General features: G+C 38.9%; 1 protein-coding gene across 1 annotated transcript in view; it reads left to right on the top strand.

Moving 5' to 3' along the window:
- Window positions 1-220: 220 nt before the first annotated feature.
- The window catches only part of LOC139731545 (receptor expression-enhancing protein 2-like), a 44,538-nt gene continuing 26,735 nt past the window's right edge, over window positions 221-18,023 (top strand). Inside the window, exon 1 of the mRNA XM_071642430.1 lies at window positions 221-408. Within this exon, the coding sequence (XP_071498531.1) occupies window positions 377-408 (32 nt within the window). The 5' untranslated portion in view covers window positions 221-376. The remainder of the gene's footprint in view (window positions 409-18,023) is intronic.

Genomic DNA, 18,023 nt, shown 5'->3' with positions numbered 1-18,023 from the left:
AGCTATCCATGGACTTCAGTTTTATGTTTTACTAGTGGACTGCATAACTGGTGTGTAAACGTATCCAGAGGAAGTTTGACTCAAATGTACTCTAATGTAATCTAAATTCCTGAAGCGTAGGTTGGCAACTTCGCATGGCAGCAGCATGTAAACAGTGGAGACGCAAACGAAAAAGATAGATAATGACATTGAGCATGCGCAAACCGGTCAACAACAGAGACAGCGGATCAAGATGGCTTCGACAAGAAGCTAACGAACGTTCTCCGATTTGAAAAAAACAAAGTGCTTGGCAGCCTCTGTCGTAATTCCCGACACACCGAAATAAGTACCAGACGTTTAGGCAGGATTACTTAGACACGTCGTGCAAAGCTTCATAATGGTGGCCTATCTTTTATCCAGAATTGTCGTGTAAGTATTACTTTACTGGCATTTTGAAATATTTATTTGCGCTGCAGACGTCATCTGTATGGAAGCGCCCGTTGTGCATCGCTGGGCTGAGGTCGGGTACATACAGCTGGCGAAACAGCTACCCGGCTCGGGTGTTTCACAGCACATGCTGGCTGGCTGGCTACCCGCCCGGCCTGCTGCTATTTACGCTGCAGTGGTATGCCTCTAATAAGACCCTATTGATAAATGTACGGTTTCCAGAACCATACTCGTACACACTGCATGCTGCAAAGAGCTACAGCTGTAAGAGCACTGTGTTCGGATATGACCAAAGCAATAAATGCTCTCCTTGAAAAAGTTGTAAATTTAGTGTAAATTTACACTTGACTTCACTTGCCAATCCAATACCACTTTTTTACCACTAACGTTAGATCTAGTCTACTAAAACTAATATAAGGCAATACACAACGCAATAAATAATATAAATAATTAGACAAATTTGTATAGACTAGTGCAGCTACTATGTAAATAAACTCTACTGCGCTGTGATGTAACACTGAGCTCCTGACATTGTCACTGATTTTTAGACACACGAAAAATAGATAACAAATTAATCAAAGGCTTCTGAAAAAAGGTAAGTCTTCAATAAAGTCCGTGTGTACTTCGTAAATTAAGAGAATATGACTTGAGTGTGTTTCATTGATATCAACTGAAATTACCTTGATTAAGTTACCGCAGACACAGAACAGATCTTATCCAAACGTTCAATATTATGAATGGGCTGGAAGACATGAGACTAAGCAAGTTTTTTAACTTGAGAACTGACAACAGGACTAGAGGGCACAAGTTCAAGGTAACGAAGAACAGATGCAAAACTAAAAAACGATCAAATGTCTTTTCACAGCGTATCATCACGGAATGGAATAATCTCCCGGATTATGTGGTAAACAGTACATCACTCAACTCTTTCAAATCCAACTTGGAGAAAGCATGGAAGTCAAAAAAGGACAAATACAACCCCGAACAACAATTCTTATGCCCATGTTCTCACTAAAACCGCACAGCACAGAAAACAAAAGTGTGCTAGTTACTGTATCCAGACAATGGAGCAGCAGAGGGGCAAATAAGTTCTGTATAACTTTAATGCCCACAACCAGGGCCCCATTTCATAAAAAGTTGATACGATAGCAACCCTTGCTGGAATGGCAATTGTCATGGTAAGAACAAGAATCAAGCTTCCTGATTGGTTGTTGCTTTTGGAAGTTGCCATTCCAGCAAGAGTTGACATCCTAACATCTTTTATGAAACGGGGCCCTGGTATGTTAACCAGGTATGTAATCAATTCTGATAAATAACCAGGTGCTAGATCTAGACTATTGATCCTAACTCTTCTTGCAGTGACTTCTAAAAGTTCTAATAACTGCCAGGATCATGAAACTTTCAGATTTTACATTGCATTAGACCTGCCACATTGTAGATTCTACAATGATTTTGGGCTCTCAGTAGTAACTTTGCTTGAACTGAGTGATGTATATGTCACATAAATAATGAGCTGGCTGGCTATTCAGTTTCAGATTGTGCAGGCCAATGCAGGCAACGTACACCGCAATTGCTTTCGAAAAGTAAGTTGTTTTGAGCAACGACTTGAAAATCAATGTTGACATCAGTACTTCCCAACCATGGATTTGGTTCGTATTTTTGTGAGTGATTGAAAATAAGCTATTCAATATTTCATGTCATTCTTGTGTGATGTGGTGCTGTGGAATTTGAAGTAACTAGAAACCCTTCTATATGGATCATAGGAAAGTACTTAAACTCAGAGCCAATGATATTTTATAATATTTATATATGATCTCTGATAATACAAAAGTCACTCATGACTGGCCTTGGGCCCCTGGCCTTGGGCCTGGCCTCGGGCCTCGGGCTGAGGCCTTGGGTCCGGCCTTGGGCCCAGCCTTTGCCGCTTTGGCCCCAAGCCCTACTGTACATTGTATATATGGTCTTTGTTATTTTCAGCTGCATTTTCTAGGTCATCGCCAATAAGACAAAACGATTTGTGTTGTATACCCTGTAGGTGTAGGTACTTTAGGTACTCATGTGCTACAAACCCCATGCGCTACATCACCTAGTCACCCCTATCATTAATCCATTTTTGTGCTCTTGACAACTCTTTAGCCATATATCTATAGGTCAGTAAAGTACAAAATGTCTATTTGGCAATTAATGTGAATGCGTCTATGTCCTCACTGACAAGACTATGCATACATTATAAGAGTGTATGTGTATGTGAAGCAAGATGTTTCATCTTTTTTGTTTAATGTTTACCTAATTTCTTCGTCATTTCATTTTTCTTACAAATGTTTATTGTGACATTCCTTGGTGTGTACCGCCTCCTATTTTGCAATAATTCATGCGCAGAGAGTGTGACTCATCACTTGCACAAGTAGCACTGGTGCTTGGCATGCTGTATTCTGTTCATCATGTAAGGACACTTGTGGCTGGAGCATGCCTGCAAGCTACTGATCTGCATACCCGCAAGAACCTCGCTTACATACCTTTGCGGCTTTACATGAAAGACTACTGTGATGTTTAGATACTGTTGGTCAAATGTTTGGTTGACATACAATGTAAATCTTTCTGTAATATAGCATATCGATGCTTTTAGATCAGGTATCATATTGATAGAATTTTTTGATGGCAGATTATTGCAGAAGGTAAGACTCACTGCATTGAGTAAAACTTGTAATAATTCGGGGGGGGGGGGGGGGGAGTGGAGGGACAGAATTTTTTCCAGCTCTCTGGATGGCTTACCTTTGTAGAATTATAGAATACATGCTTTTGAGATATCATATCGAGTACCACAGTTCATCATATGGCAGGAATGTGATGTGTGCCCTGAATTTTGTTCAGATTTACATCTATGTACAACAAACTTCAAGAGTACATCAATAAGTGTAAAGCTTTAATGTTGATGTATTGTCATGTTTTAGTGTGACATGAATGTTGGTAGGTAAGACAGTTTAATCTTTGGCAAAATGAGAGATCATCGCAACCATTTTGCGTTTGTTTATACTTCTTTGCTGTATGTAGTTCAGGTGACAAAGGAGTGTTAATGCTCAATGCAGGAAGCATAATGAGAGTGTGAATGAGAAGCGACAGTTTGTGACTGATAGAGTCATTAACGGGGAACATTTGTTTAAGGGGTAAACAGGATGGATCACATTGATCACAAAACACATTCTTTACATGTGATAGATTCTTGTATATGTGTACAATTTACTTGCTGCCTAGCTGTAATATTTCACTTCCTGCATGACAATGAGAGAACACATTCATTTTAAATCTTGGGATCAATTTGTTATTCTTGGCTGCCTCATTCATGCCTTGAGGATATTATTTCATCCCTCTTTGTTTCTCTGGATGCAAGCAATTGTATAGTACAAGGCTCGAGGCCAGGTTCAGGAGTACTTTTGAAAGAATGTAAACTCTGTATTTAAATGGTCAGCAATAATTTAAAGTAGGGCTCCAGAAGTGGTACTAGTATGTGATGCTGCGCTCTGTGAATACAGTTATACATGTTTAGAAGTTCATGCGCATGTGCAGGGGCGTGACATTTTAATGCCCCTCTCATCCACTTTGCGTGTGGTCTCGGCGAGTGGTGATTCTCTATATTGAACAAATTCAGAGGGGCATAAGTCGAAGCACTGCAGGAGTGTTCCTGGGCTCAAATTTGTGTAAAAATGGGGTATACATGTCTAAAAGGGGAAAAAAAAAACCCCCTCAATATTGTCCTGTTCTTATTTGTTTCTGGGCACCGTTACTCATTTCTTCATCAACATATCTTGAATAGACTGCTGTGCCATCCTCTTTCAAATTCTTTTCCTGTGTTTGACAAAAGTTGAGATGGACGTCGGCCCTGCGTATTTCCGTCGTGCTCAGCACGCCGCTGTCAATGTCACTCATAAATTGAGAGATGATAGCCTTTTCTAAAAAGTAACCAGGCATTTTGCAAACTTAATTATTTCCGTGACTACCCGTGACATTGTGGTTGAAAATGATGACGGAAAAGCCGAAGAGGAAGAAGAAGAATGAAAAATCTCTGTGATGCATCAGGATGAGTGCCGGAAGCACTGAAGTGTGTTTGATACCATTTAATGTCAACTGAGATATCAGTTGCCATCCTGCTTTTAAATATTTGCAATTCTGTTTGTCTAATGAAAGGTTACTGTCGTAGTGCAGACAAAGGATACCTTTCCCTCTGCATGAAGAAGAATGAAGATGTATGAAAGCACACGTCTTTATTTGGCTCATTTTGAAATTGTTGTTGGTGCAGTAATATGAGGTACACTTTTGTATGGACTGTCGGTACATTTTTAATGTCAGATCTATCACAATATGCAGCCATCATGTTGCCAGATTTTGAATGTGTATCAAAACATGACAACTGTCCAGGAAATTATCTGCTTGTAAAGATTGTATTATGTTTGGATTCCTTGATAGGACACACATGCAAAGCATCATGCAACCCAAGAGGGATGTTTTTTAATGTTCATCTGAAAGTGAAGTGCTCTCAAAACTGCTTCTAGAAGACCCATTTAAAGATCTAGTGATGTTCTTGTTTTTGGTTTTGGTTTTGTTTTGAACAAAAGCATTTCTCTATTCTGAAATACTGTGTGTGTGACCACAACTGACATGTCATCCATGTCCCACCTTTTCCTCAACCTACTTCTGAAGTGATGATCTGATCATATTTGTTGTTGAATGTACAGCGTTTAGCAATATGAATGTGACTGAGACCACAGAGCTAGTTTTCTGGTACAAATGTACATGCTTGATTGGCCGTTGGTTCAAGTCCGTAAGATGTCATTATGTTCCTGCAGTCACCCGTCACAAGGCATGGCGTCCTCGCCCACATATATATTTCACTTCTCACCAAGTAGCAGACAAGAAAACCTGTTGCGTGGGATGCTCAGGGCATTTTTCACACCTCTGAGTAATTGGAAACAGTCCTGAATTTAAGGGATGTGACAAATTGGTTATAATGCTTAAGTATCACATTCCGGTAATCACTATTGCCACTTTATGTATCTTCAGAGTACTGGTGTAGAGTGTTTTACAGGAATAGTGAAACAGATAAATGAAGAAAGTCGATAATATGTTCATATCGTACAGAAGTAGATATATTTGTGAAATGAAGCCTTCAATTTATGTCAGTAATGTAAATTTTCATTAAGTTTACACAAAAAATGTATGCTGTAGGGTATCTTAAGTAACCTTTCACTGAACTGTTCGACCATCATTAAATGTGTCAACCTGAAAAGTTAACATGTATTGTGATAAGCGCAAATTCATGGATTAATTGCTCAAACCCACACCATATACTGTAGTTGGCAAAAGCCCACACCATTATAAATATAAGCCTATGCAGACTGTGCTAGACAGATGTACCCAGTTGGTTTTCTTGTTTCCCTTTCAAATACATGTAAAGACACCCTTCTAATGCGTACTTCACATACAAGATACAAAGTATTAATATCTTTGAACTTGTCAAAACTAAAGAGTTGGCTAATTTACAAGAAATGGTCCTCTATTCATTGTGAAGCAGTTTCAGTACGGACAGTGTTAAATAACTCGTTGAGGACGGGCTGACTTTGCTATGTACACGCATTTCCCATAGACAGTTGCCCGAGTATACTCAGGACTCGCCCTCAATGGTTACTGATGTCAGCATGTAGGCCTACAGTGTTCATCTTGTGCGTTGATTTCTTTAAAAAAACGACAACACATAAACACACATTTGATTTCGAGCATGTCCTCCAGTCTGTAGGTGTGAAGTGGTTATTTGTCTGTTGACTGGTATTGTCTGTAGAGAGCATTTCGATGATTCACCTGCAACCACAGCCCAAAATTGCACACACCATCATTGCATACATTTTGTACAGGCACTATAAATTAAATGGCAATTGGTTCACTGACTTTGTACGGTAAAGAGAGGACGACCCTTTAATAACCGATCATGAAGAGTTGTCTGCTGCTAGACAGATACAATGTGCAGCGTAATCTCCGGATGTGTTTTCATAATCCACAAAGGCCCAGTCACCCCTCCTGGTGACTAGAACCCTGGTGTATACATACCCTGTTATCATAACTTCCATTGACAAAACATTTCACCTGGGTATGGATATCCAGTAAACTCCATTTCTCCCTGCAGTGTGTATGTTTGTGTGTGTGTGTGTGTGAGTGTGTGTATGTGTTTGTTTGGAATGCCAATAGTAATTCAATCATTAGTCAGCTTTTCTCTTAAAGTTCAGTGCAGTAGTATTCTACAGAGAATGTCCAGTTAGGCGATTGAAATTGAAATTATTTTTCATACAAATGTATGTACCGGTACCTTATAGCCTGCTTAAAGAGATGTCCCAATACTTTTGTTTTCAGTATTGACTTGATAGAGATTTCAATAAATGGAACAATGAAACTGAACACTAGATAAGGTGTGTATGTGTGTGTGTGTGTTATTTATTTCATTTTTTTTCTTGAGGGAGTGCCATTTTATTTGTCGTAAGATTTTAAAAGGTTGATGATGTCCGAAGTCATACACAACATTTGATCTACATGTTATGACTGCATTTGTTGTTGACATCAGATAGTAGGAAACCCAGAATTTTGAGACCAGATTTAATGTTTTTGAAAAAATAATTTCAGACTGTCATGCATTGATATGACTTTTTTTTGGGTGCTGTTGCAATCATCCATTTTCCTTTGCATTATGCTTCACATATAAGCATTACCAGTGTTGTGACAGTCATGGGTGTCTTTTGTTGTGGAAAGATGCAAGACAATGGAGCATATTTTGAAAGTGGGTGTTTTTAGAATGTATGTGTGGTGGCCCTATCATTCCTAATTTTGGGCAAGAATGTCAAGGCTGCATCTTGTGATTGTTATGACATCGTCATTATGACATCGCCACAGTTGATAGTTATTATATGTATGTACCTCGGTTAACAGACGTGTACATGTCTACAAATAAGGGATGACTAAGCAGTGAGGGCGGTATATATGTTTGGATACCGTCTAGAAAATATTACGCTTTCATTTTCAGCACTAAATCCTTTTAGTGGTTGCCTTTAAGTAGAGGAAGGAGGTTGATGGTTAGTTGTTTACAGTGACTGCCTTGTGCTAGGGAAACTGATGGTACTGGTATGACGTTATGGGGGGGGGAGGGGGGATATAGTTATCACCCTTTGAATGAGAATGACCTGTGGATGTCCAAATGTCCAAAACATGATGTGTCTGCTTTAGGCACTTTGTTTCACTTAAGCAAGAATTAAGAAGTGATAAAACTAGACATCAAGGATTTTGCAATGTCATTCTTCCACAGGTATGTTGTGCCTGAACCCAGTAAGACGTTTAATTCTGGGGCTAGCAGAATGAAATTAAATCACTGCATTTTTGGGGGAGGGGTGAGGGTCTTCTCCTGTGATATATTTATAATGCTACCTTATCCCAAGGATGGTGTTGGTTGTTATTACATGTTATTTTGCTGGGTTTTGTGTTGATATCAATTTATTCCTTTTACCCATTTGTTCTGTCATTGTGTAGTCAGCAAATTAGCATATCTCTCGCTCTTTTTAAACCTCTCCTATTCATTTTATTGATTTAGTCTGTGCTTATGCTGGGAAGAAGCCTAATTTATTTGTGGAAATAAAGCAAGACTTTTATTAGTCAAAATTGATGTGTTACTTTCAAAACTTTAGCTATCTAATTGGTGTCATATTGATGGTGTACAATGATCATTTGCATCTTACCAATCCAACTGAATTGTATTAAAGGGAATGCAAACCCAACGAGCAATGTGGATTGAGTAAAAGCATTAACATTAGTAGAACACATCAGTGAAAGTTTGAGGAAAATCGGACGATCGATGCAAGAGTTATGAATTTTTAACATTTTGGTGTTGGAACCGCTGGATGAGGAGACTACTAGAGGCTATGACGTATGAGTGGACAACAATATAAAGAAAATATAAAAGGAATTCCACAAAAATTTACTTTTCTAGCAAAATGAAAGAGTACTTGACAAACCGCTTCCAGAAAGCAGGGAGAATAATTGCTACCCCTAACATATGTCAGTATCAAGTTGATGGAATGTGTAATTTTCATGAAAAATGAATTTTTATTAAATTCCCTTTATATTTTCTTTATGTTCTAGTCCACTCATACGTCATAACCTCTAGTAGTCTCCTTACCCAGCAGTTCCAACACCAAAACTTTAAAAATTCATAACTTTTGCATCGATTGCTCGATTTTCCTCAAACTTTCACTGATGTGTTTTACTAATGTTACTGCTTTCACTCAACCCACATTGCTCTTGGGGTTAATGTTCCCTTTAATAGTTCTACACAGGGTAGAAGCCATAAGTAATGACAGTACAGCACAGGTCTTCTTGGTAATTGGCAGTATCTCTCAGCATTTGTGAGGTTTATTTGCATGAACTGATGACAACAGTTATTCCCCCTCCACATTTACTTTTCTCAAGCTTAATTTGCTATATTTATTGACCATGAATGAAAGCCAAGATTGGTATGATCTAACATAATTGTTTATGGCCAGGTCCTGTAAAAGTTGTTTCAATCCTTTTATAGTGTGGTTTTCAAGTGTGCCAGATTGCTTGTTTGGCAAAGGATGGTAACATCTATTGCCATTCAGGTGAGCTTGTTTGATTTGTATTATCGTATTGCTTGTGAGATTGTACAGATGATAGATGAACGTTATCCACCATTTCTACCCAGATGATGGCATGTATGCCATGCTCCTGAGTCATAAAGCTTGGTTTGAAAAAGTTTTACTGGGTTTCACTAGCTCCCTGCTGACCAGTGATTTACTATAGGACAAAATATGTGTACACAACTCCTTTGGAGTGTTAACTTACACGTTGTACATGGTATGGGGAGATTGGTTGACTCAAACAAATTTCAAGTTGGTATTGCAGTCATTTCTTCCAAAATGAATCACATGACGATTAGTTTGTACCGTACTTTGAGTAAATTCTTTAGGTGGATTTCATATTCCAAATGATATCATTCTACTAAGCCTAGCTGCCATTCTGAGTCTGAGGTAATTGCCCACTACAAAGCAAATTGTAAAATGGAAACTAGCATTGTAATGCTTATATGTGCCCATGAATGAAAAACATCTTGAATCATTTGATAACAGTGGTGACCTCGGCCGGAGAGAGAGGCAGAGAACCATTGTCATATTTAAATCACTGCTGCAGGATGTGACTCCACGAAATGCCAAACTCATCAGTGCAGCCACATTTTGAACTCTCTGTGCTCGGTGACGTGGAGGATGTTTTGATCAGGGGAGCAGTTCCAGTGATGGTGTTGCTTCCACAAAACATGTTTATCTTGCCAGTTATCAGATATCAGACCACAATAAGGAATAGAGGAAGACCACTCGACAAGTTCTGACGTGCACCTCTCATGAATGTTTAGTAAACTTTCTTCTTTCTTTTATTTTGTTTTGATGAGTGTGGCAGTTTTGACATCACCAGTGGCTTTTATCTCAAGAGTCCATGTCATTCGTTAGCCCTTTTGGGTGATCACAACTCAGCAAGGTCGTACCTTTGTCTGTGTACCACTGACATTTGTGCATTTCCTGTCATTGTGTGATGTGATAAAAAGAGAAGAAAACAACAGAATACTGGGTTGTTTCTGTGGTATCAGAAGTTGTCATTAGTAAGAGGTTAGTTCCGATGTGACAAGGAATGATAAATGTGTGTAATCTGGGTGATTACTGAGTGACCGGAGTGCATAAAAATCCTGGTTTTAGTTTCCAGTTGCACAAGGTGAAACTCGCCCACAGGTTTTCCATGCAGAAGTGACTACAATGTATATTCTTGATAACATCGCGTCAAATCACATTGCATCAAAGTGCTGCTTGTAGTTTCAATTCATATTGCTCAAGGTGAAAGTTGCCCACATGCTTTCCGTGTAGAATTGACTATTCATGATCACATTGCATAAAGTTTCAACTGTTGTCAGTGGCTTTCTGATTACATAGCAGAAGATGTAGATCATCAAATCAAGAGGGAAATAGACAAGACTGTTTATTTTGTGCACTCAAGTTAAAAAGGACACATGGAAGTGATAAATGTACGGCCGGTAGTTTATTGTTTGCATTGTGGTAGAGATTGCACATTCTGCTGACAGCAAGCACTTTTGTGGTTTGTAATTTTTTATTTTATATTTGGCCACATTTTGTACATATCTGAAAAGGGAAGTTTGATCTGACATTACTAAACTGATGGCCTTGCCAACTTGCACGGTGAACACAGTGGCAAGAAGGGACAAGGAAAAGGATTGTCATCATTCTTACTGTACTCTAAAATTTCTAGATATAAGAACTCCTTTGCACTCCTTGTAAACAAACCCTCAATCTCAATGAAGAGATCAGCCAGCAATGACATAAATCATCATATTTAAGAATCAGCATAACTTTCTTGTGGAAGAAAAAGGTACAATCAATGCTTTTGTCTTGAGTTAGATCCTAATAAGAAATGTGTCTTTCATCTTTCAACAAAATTTGGGTGCTTTTGAGCTGTCATGGACAAAACAAATTGAGAATAATCATGTCATATGAAGATATGATGCAAGGCAACATCAAAGCTTTGAGGTGCCGTCAAATTCATGTTGGAACACTGTATAAATGAATCCTACTTCAGAGGAATGTAACTTATGGCGGCCATAACTGGGGGGCTTCCAAAGAAGATCAAAAATACTTTCGATGGGTTATGCACTGAGCTACAGATGCATTGCTATGTCAGTGCATAAAGTATCTTTTGTTAGGCCTACTTGCAGCCCCCAGTTAGAAATTACCATAAAAAACAGTACCCAAACCGAATTGGTCTATACTAGGCGTTTTCACATCAGCCCGATAAAAATCCAAGGTCAAGATATTTTTCGCGATCGCAAATTAGCGCGCTGTTTCATTTCCTATTCACATCAGCCCAAAATTTTTTCGAGCTAATTCGACAGCTGAGCATGCGCAAACAGTGTCGGGTATGCCAGTAGAGCGCGCACCCTCAAAAAGATTACCCGCGTGATCGCCTTCACACACGCTAGGCATGATAGGATGCATCATGCTAATTTCTTGAGGCGATTTCACATTATCAAATAGCACGCTAGTTCGCAAATTGTCCCGCTATTTCGGAAATTTCCCGAGTTGGACTCGAGAAATTTTCTCGATCAGAGCGATAAAATTAGTGCGCTAATTTGTATTCACATTATCAAATAGCGCGCTATTTCGTGATCGGGTTAATTTCCCAAGTCAGAAAATAGCGTGCTATTTCGAAACATCGGGCTGATGTGAAAACGCCTTCTGTCATGAAAATGGTCACAACTTCTGTGACTTTTTTTTCTTCAGTGTGAGTAAACTTATTTTTGTTGCTTGCATGCATTATGTTCCAGATGTACAGTTTTTGTTTTTCCTAGGGAACATTCTCACCAGGAATTTAAAAAGAAGTTTTACGTCATATGGTGTATGCTGTCTTTTGTAATGAGGTGTTAACTAATTTTGAAATTATAGATAGTACTGAGCAGTGTGAAAACATTGCTGACTGATTGTTAGCTCCTGCGACGCTTTAAAACTTTGAACAGTCCCTTTCATCTGCATTCTGCTCTGCAAAATTGAACAACGGACCCCATGCTGAGTATATACTGGGATGGGTGACGTCATTCGTCCTGAACGGCGTACATGCATGTGATTTGACAGCTAGTGCCCACCTCAGCGATTTGGGCAGATGAAAACCGGTCAGTCGTGTGATCCGACAGCTCACTTCAGTTAGTTTGATATGTGCAGCGAAGGAGGGTGGACGATGAAATCAAATTCTGCATTTTTTTCTTTGAAAATGCAGTGTAAACAGTGCTTGTGGTGCACAGTGATGTCCAGTCCAATTCTCAGTGTATTGAATGATGTTTACTACTTTAATATCCATACCTTTTATGAGCAGAGTGAAATTAAAAGCTGAGCACAGAAATGTAAAATACAGGAACCAATCACAGACTGGAAGGAAGCAATTGCTCTTCTAAGTCAGCCAATGAGCATCAAGTACTAAAAAATTCCAAGTGGCTGCAAAGATCCAAGGGATGAGATTGCATACTTTGTGTCAAATACACAACTTTGACACATAAGCACAATCAAAGGAGAAAATTCAATGAATTGAGTTATTTCTCATTAAAGTGATCTTCAGATAGTGCATGATGAATGCAGAGGAGTTCTTGAAAGTGGCAGAGGGTGCAATATCATTGTCTATAATGTATCATTGTGTATAATGCAATGTGTCAGACTTCACTGATTTGTATATTCAGTACTGTCAGGGCTAAACTTGTACTGGCAGTGCTGTGGAAATATTTCACAGGTGTATGGCTGTGTCACAAGCCTGCAGTAGAGGCAATAAAATGTATTTCTCAGTGGCACAATTAATGGATTAGTGTGACACAAAGTTACCCAAAGTTCAAGAACAGATTTACATTCATATTAGTTCTCTCATGCAGTATCTGGTAGACCTAATTTGTGAAAATTATGGAAAATCAAACAATGTTCAATTTTACACACACATGCAAAAAAAGAAAAAAAAGTTAGATTCGACCTGCAACTTTCTTCTTTCAAACCCTGGTGCACAAATGTGAGCAAGACGTGCCTCGTGCCAGATTTGACCGATCTTGACCATGCCGCTGACCATACTGACAGATTAGCGAAAGCTATGTAAGCTTGGCAAGGTGAATTTAATTGTTTGGGGGTGAGCTCAGTTTGATTGCCAAGAATCGTGTGTAATGAACGCAAATGATACTGAAATACTGAATAGGAAGGAACCTTGTGTTTAAGTGCCAGGGACAGGTTACGCTGTATGCAGTTAATGTCAAGTAGGTGACAGTGATTGACATTGCTGTTACAAAGATTAATTGTTCGGCTGTGTGTGTATGTGTGGTAAGTGAGTAAAACACTGGAACACTGGTTGTATTCATCAAGTTATAGTATGAAATGCTAATGTTACAGCCTTTTTCTTCAAGTAATTCATGACACATCAAGAAAAAAAAAATACTTAAAAGACAATTGTGCTGCTATTCATCACATGAATTTATAGGGTAACACTGTCTTGGTATCATGCTGTTGATATTCAAAGATATTATCACATCATTCAGACAGAGAAGTTATGGAATGGCTGATTTGTCGTAAATGTATCCCGTCAGTATGTCAACTTGAATATAGATGAGTTATGCTGTGAGGTTCCTTTAATGCTTCTCAGAGAAGCATTTGGATGGGGAAAATATTAATATCCCATTTCCTCCGTATCCCAGACACAGTCTGTGATTCGACGACAGCGGGCTGAATCTGCAGCACTTCCAGGGGCCTTGTCTTCTTCCCTTGTGGGCATGACCATCCATGTAGCATGGCAGAATTGTGCAAATGTTGACACCGCAATTATACCGGTCTGTCATGTGCAGTAGCAGTGCTCATTGTTGGTTTGTTGTCATCTCCATGGTTTCTTGAAGAGAGAAAAAAAATGATACCCCCAAACGACAACTCATGTGGCGGCATGAGTACCGCAGGAAACAATTCAAAGTCAAGAGGTAGCATTTATATGATGGATTACACTTCCCTTTTCTCTTCGGGCCATTGTGAAGATGGCTCTCAGCAGGAAGAAGGAGTTCGAAGAAGAAAACTAAGAATGAAATGCAAGGAATCAATCGATACTCTCTCTCACTCTGTTTGACCTGTTAGCAGAAAAATTGGACAAGTGCTAGCACTGAACTCTGATTAAGTGTGCTAAGTGACATGACACTTTGAAGACATTTGGAGGGCTTTGCATTGGGAGTGCCAGTGAGTGCTCTTGCAGTGAAGTTACTTGCCAGTGCAGGGTGTTCAGACACAGAAATTTTCACGAAGTTCGTGAGGAGGAGCCAAGATTCACGAAATTGAAATTCAGACAAAAGTTCTTGTCTACACTAAATGCATTGAACATCAGTGGCAATTCACAAGAGTTTCATGTCATGAAAACGGCCATCACCTCCAATTTGCGAAAATTTTATGCTGCAAATATTTCTGGTTTTACAGGATAGTGTGGATTTATGTGTCTGAATGCTGACTAACGACAAATTATATAACGAAACGAAATGAAGTGAGTCGGAGCATCGTTTCGAACTAGAACTTGATAGTGAATCATCTTTCCATGTGTGTCTGAACACATGGCGGTCATAAAACAGCGTAACTGGGCGGGGCTTAATGTGAACATGTGCAAAAGGTGACCTTACCTCATGTCTCATTTCCAGTAGTGACCATAACAACATACGCAGTGGAAAACTGCACATCGATACTTTTTTTCCAATCAGTAAAGATATCTGTGTCTGAACCGTATGTTACAGGCTATATTATTGTCATATTTTGTGTCTGAACAAGGAGCAAGTACGCTCAAACAACTGCTAACGTAATGATGACACCTTACCATCCTGATAAAGGTCAATTTGCCCTGTGGAGCAATCATTTACATCAGTGGAAGAGAGGTGATAATGACTATGGGAGGAACTGAGAAGGAAATTAGAGTGAGAAGGACATGCCCGCAAAAAGGCAGGTGCAAATGAAGAAATTATCACTCTTCTTTATTGAGTTTAGAGACTTGCAAAATTAGGTACAATGTCACTGTTTGTAAAGCATCCTTGATCTTTTCAAGACATGGAACAATATGTTTTGTAAGGCGCTTAGAAACTTTGTATTAAGCGCGGTAAGATGTTGATTATTATTATTGTTATAATTATTATTATTAATGAAAAGTGATCTAAATGTGTTTTTATTTTCAGTAATGTGGACTGTTTTCAATGATGTTTTTATCATATATTTTTCTTGATGATTTGGCATGTTAGGAGTTTGACATTGACAGTAAACCGAAAGCATTGTCGGTTATGAACCAGCAGGGCATGTATGTAAACACGCTTCAGACTTTGCAGAATGTCAGAGCCCTTTTGATTCTCATGTAATGGTACATAATGCTCCAGCAGGTCTGTACATTCAAATGCAATTCAATTGGCACTTTGCAAATATAGAGTATCCCATGGAATATATTCACTGTCTGGGTTGTTTGACAAATAATGTCTATGATCATGGCTGCCTTGCGCTCAATTACACATCAATGATAGAGTGAGGTGTGAATTTTCTTCAATTTGCCTCCCTCCAACAAATGAAATTTGTAAGATTGCAACTGCTGATTTGTAATTCAACAAACATGTCAAAAAAAAAAAAGGAACCATTTCATTTGTTAGGGGGAGACAAATTGAAGAAAATTCATATCTCAACCTTCACCCCTCTACGTAATATTCCCTTGCTGTCAATGATGAAATGTATTGTTGAGTTGGGAGAGACTAAGAGTCAGGCAGAGCTGTTTTCAGAATGTTATTATATAGTTACACCATTGCATATATACACAATCTAATCTTATTGCAACAGAGGATGAAATAGCATATTGCGGCAAAACAGCATGACCATTACATGGTGTAAGTGTCAGATAGCTATTGCTGCATATACCGGTATGCAATCAAGGAAAATTTACATGGAACTGTGAAAACATGTGAAAATACAGAACTTGGCTGTAAATTGTCTGCCAAACTCTTTTACTATAAAACCCTGTTCTGGTGTATAAGATAGTGAAGGAGAAAGGCATCTTCAAAAAGTTCGTGTTTTGTTGTGCTGAACCCTTTGACTGTTACATGTTCTTTTTTCCCTGTTGTGTGGTTGGGTGACAATTGTTAGAGAGAGAGAGGGGGGGGGGGGCAGCAGTGGGGTCTTCTTGTATCATAGGGGTGTTCAAATCCTGTTGTGCTCAGAAAAATTGCCAGAACAACATGCTAAGCTGAAGGTATTGTGTGATTGTGTGTTTGGATGCACTGAACTGATTTCTTTTTTTCTTTTTTTCTTTTTTTTTTTGTTATGCCTGTGTGTGTGTGTGTGTGTGTGTGTTTACTGTTTTGGGGGACAGAATTGTCAAGAGGACCCCTGAAAGGATAAAAAGGATGGAGTCTGTCCTTTGTGAGTGACCTTAAATGGCTGAGCGATTAATAAGCAAAGAACTGTTAAAGTGGATAGTAATCTTGCAGTGAAGTTATAACATACAGTCATTGCACTCTATGCTATAGTGGCTTCGAAATCAGCCAGGCTTCAACCTTTATTGAATGTAGCATCCCACAACGTTTGTACAGAAAAGGAGGCTTGTGTGTGTTATTGTTAGACCATACTGGTACACAGATTTTAAGGGAAATGTGTGCATTTCAAACACAGCTCAAATGGATAGCAAGAATGTACGACAACGAAGCATGAACTCGTTAGATATTTCCTTGTGACCATCCCAACTAGATTAAAGAGGTCTTTTGGACCAGTTAAAAGTGGTCTTATCAAGAAAGAGTAAAATCATATTTCAAATCACAACTATGAACATTTGATCAAAATTAGATAGAAAAACTAAGGAAGTTATGAATTATGGAAGTGTCACTACTTTTCACCCAACAGTTCTTGAGCAGTCGATATGAATGGGCAAATAAGTGAGTTGATTGTGTCATTGCCTCACAACTTGCCATATAGTTTGTACACAATATCTTGAAAATTCATGTGTTTTTTTTATAATCTAAATGGAATTACATTGTATGCCTCAGTCTCATATCCGAACAGAGCTGACTAATCATTATTTTTGAAGGTATTCAGCCAGGAAAAATTCAATTTTTGTCTGGTTCTATGCACTTGGAAACATAGAAATCAGTGATAAGCTGTACACAATTCGTTATGGGGATTTTGGAAAATGATGACATAAATGGTATCCCGGGGGTACCAAATGAAAATCAGCCATTTTGTTGAATTATTATCTATTTTTTAAGGTTGTACCCTGGGTGCCAAAAAGTGGGAAATTATTTTGGTGCTGGAGCTAGCGCGCGCTAGCCACTGCACTGCACTACACTGCACTGCACTGACGCACAGGCTATTGCTAGCACAGTGTACCATGCATGTGTAGTATAACATGCAGTGGCATGGGAATGACTATGTACACGCACACACAGTGCATGCATTTCTCTGCGGCTGTCCTCGAGTGGACGTGAGGTGGCGCTACACAACGTGGTACCCCGGGGTAACGCGTGATGCATCAAATATTTGAGCCAGGCCAACCTTCCTACTCCATGGTATCCCCACACTTCCAGGTCTTTAAAGGGAACCCAAACCCAAAGAGCAATGTGGATTGAGTGAAAGCAGCAACATTAGTAGAACACATCAGTGAAAGTTTGATGAAAATCGGACGATTGATGCAAAAGTTATGAATTGTTAAAGTTTTGGTGTTGGAACCGCTGGATGAGGAGACTAAGTGATTATGACAGCTGAGCTCAAGTGTTCTTATATACCACGTTAAAATGAATGCCAGCACCTGACAAAACATAATCTGGTCAGTCATATCCTCATATTTTAATGCCAGTCAAGAAAGGAGAAATTGTGTAAGTTCATGATAATATTCACCTTTAGTATTTCATTGCAGGAGGTAGCATCTTTATTTTGATTTTTTGTTCTTTCTTGCAAAATCTTGAATTCTTTTACAAAAATTGTCATATC

Source organism: Diadema antillarum, unplaced genomic scaffold (assembly GCF_040938485.1).
Source record: "Diadema antillarum isolate AM-2024a unplaced genomic scaffold, OU_Dant_1.0 seq00000378_RagTag, whole genome shotgun sequence".
Lineage (NCBI taxonomy): Eukaryota > Metazoa > Echinodermata > Echinoidea > Diadematoida > Diadematidae > Diadema > Diadema antillarum.
The sequence above is the reverse complement of the archived record's forward strand: the minus strand, read 5'-3'. Positions and strand labels throughout refer to the sequence as shown.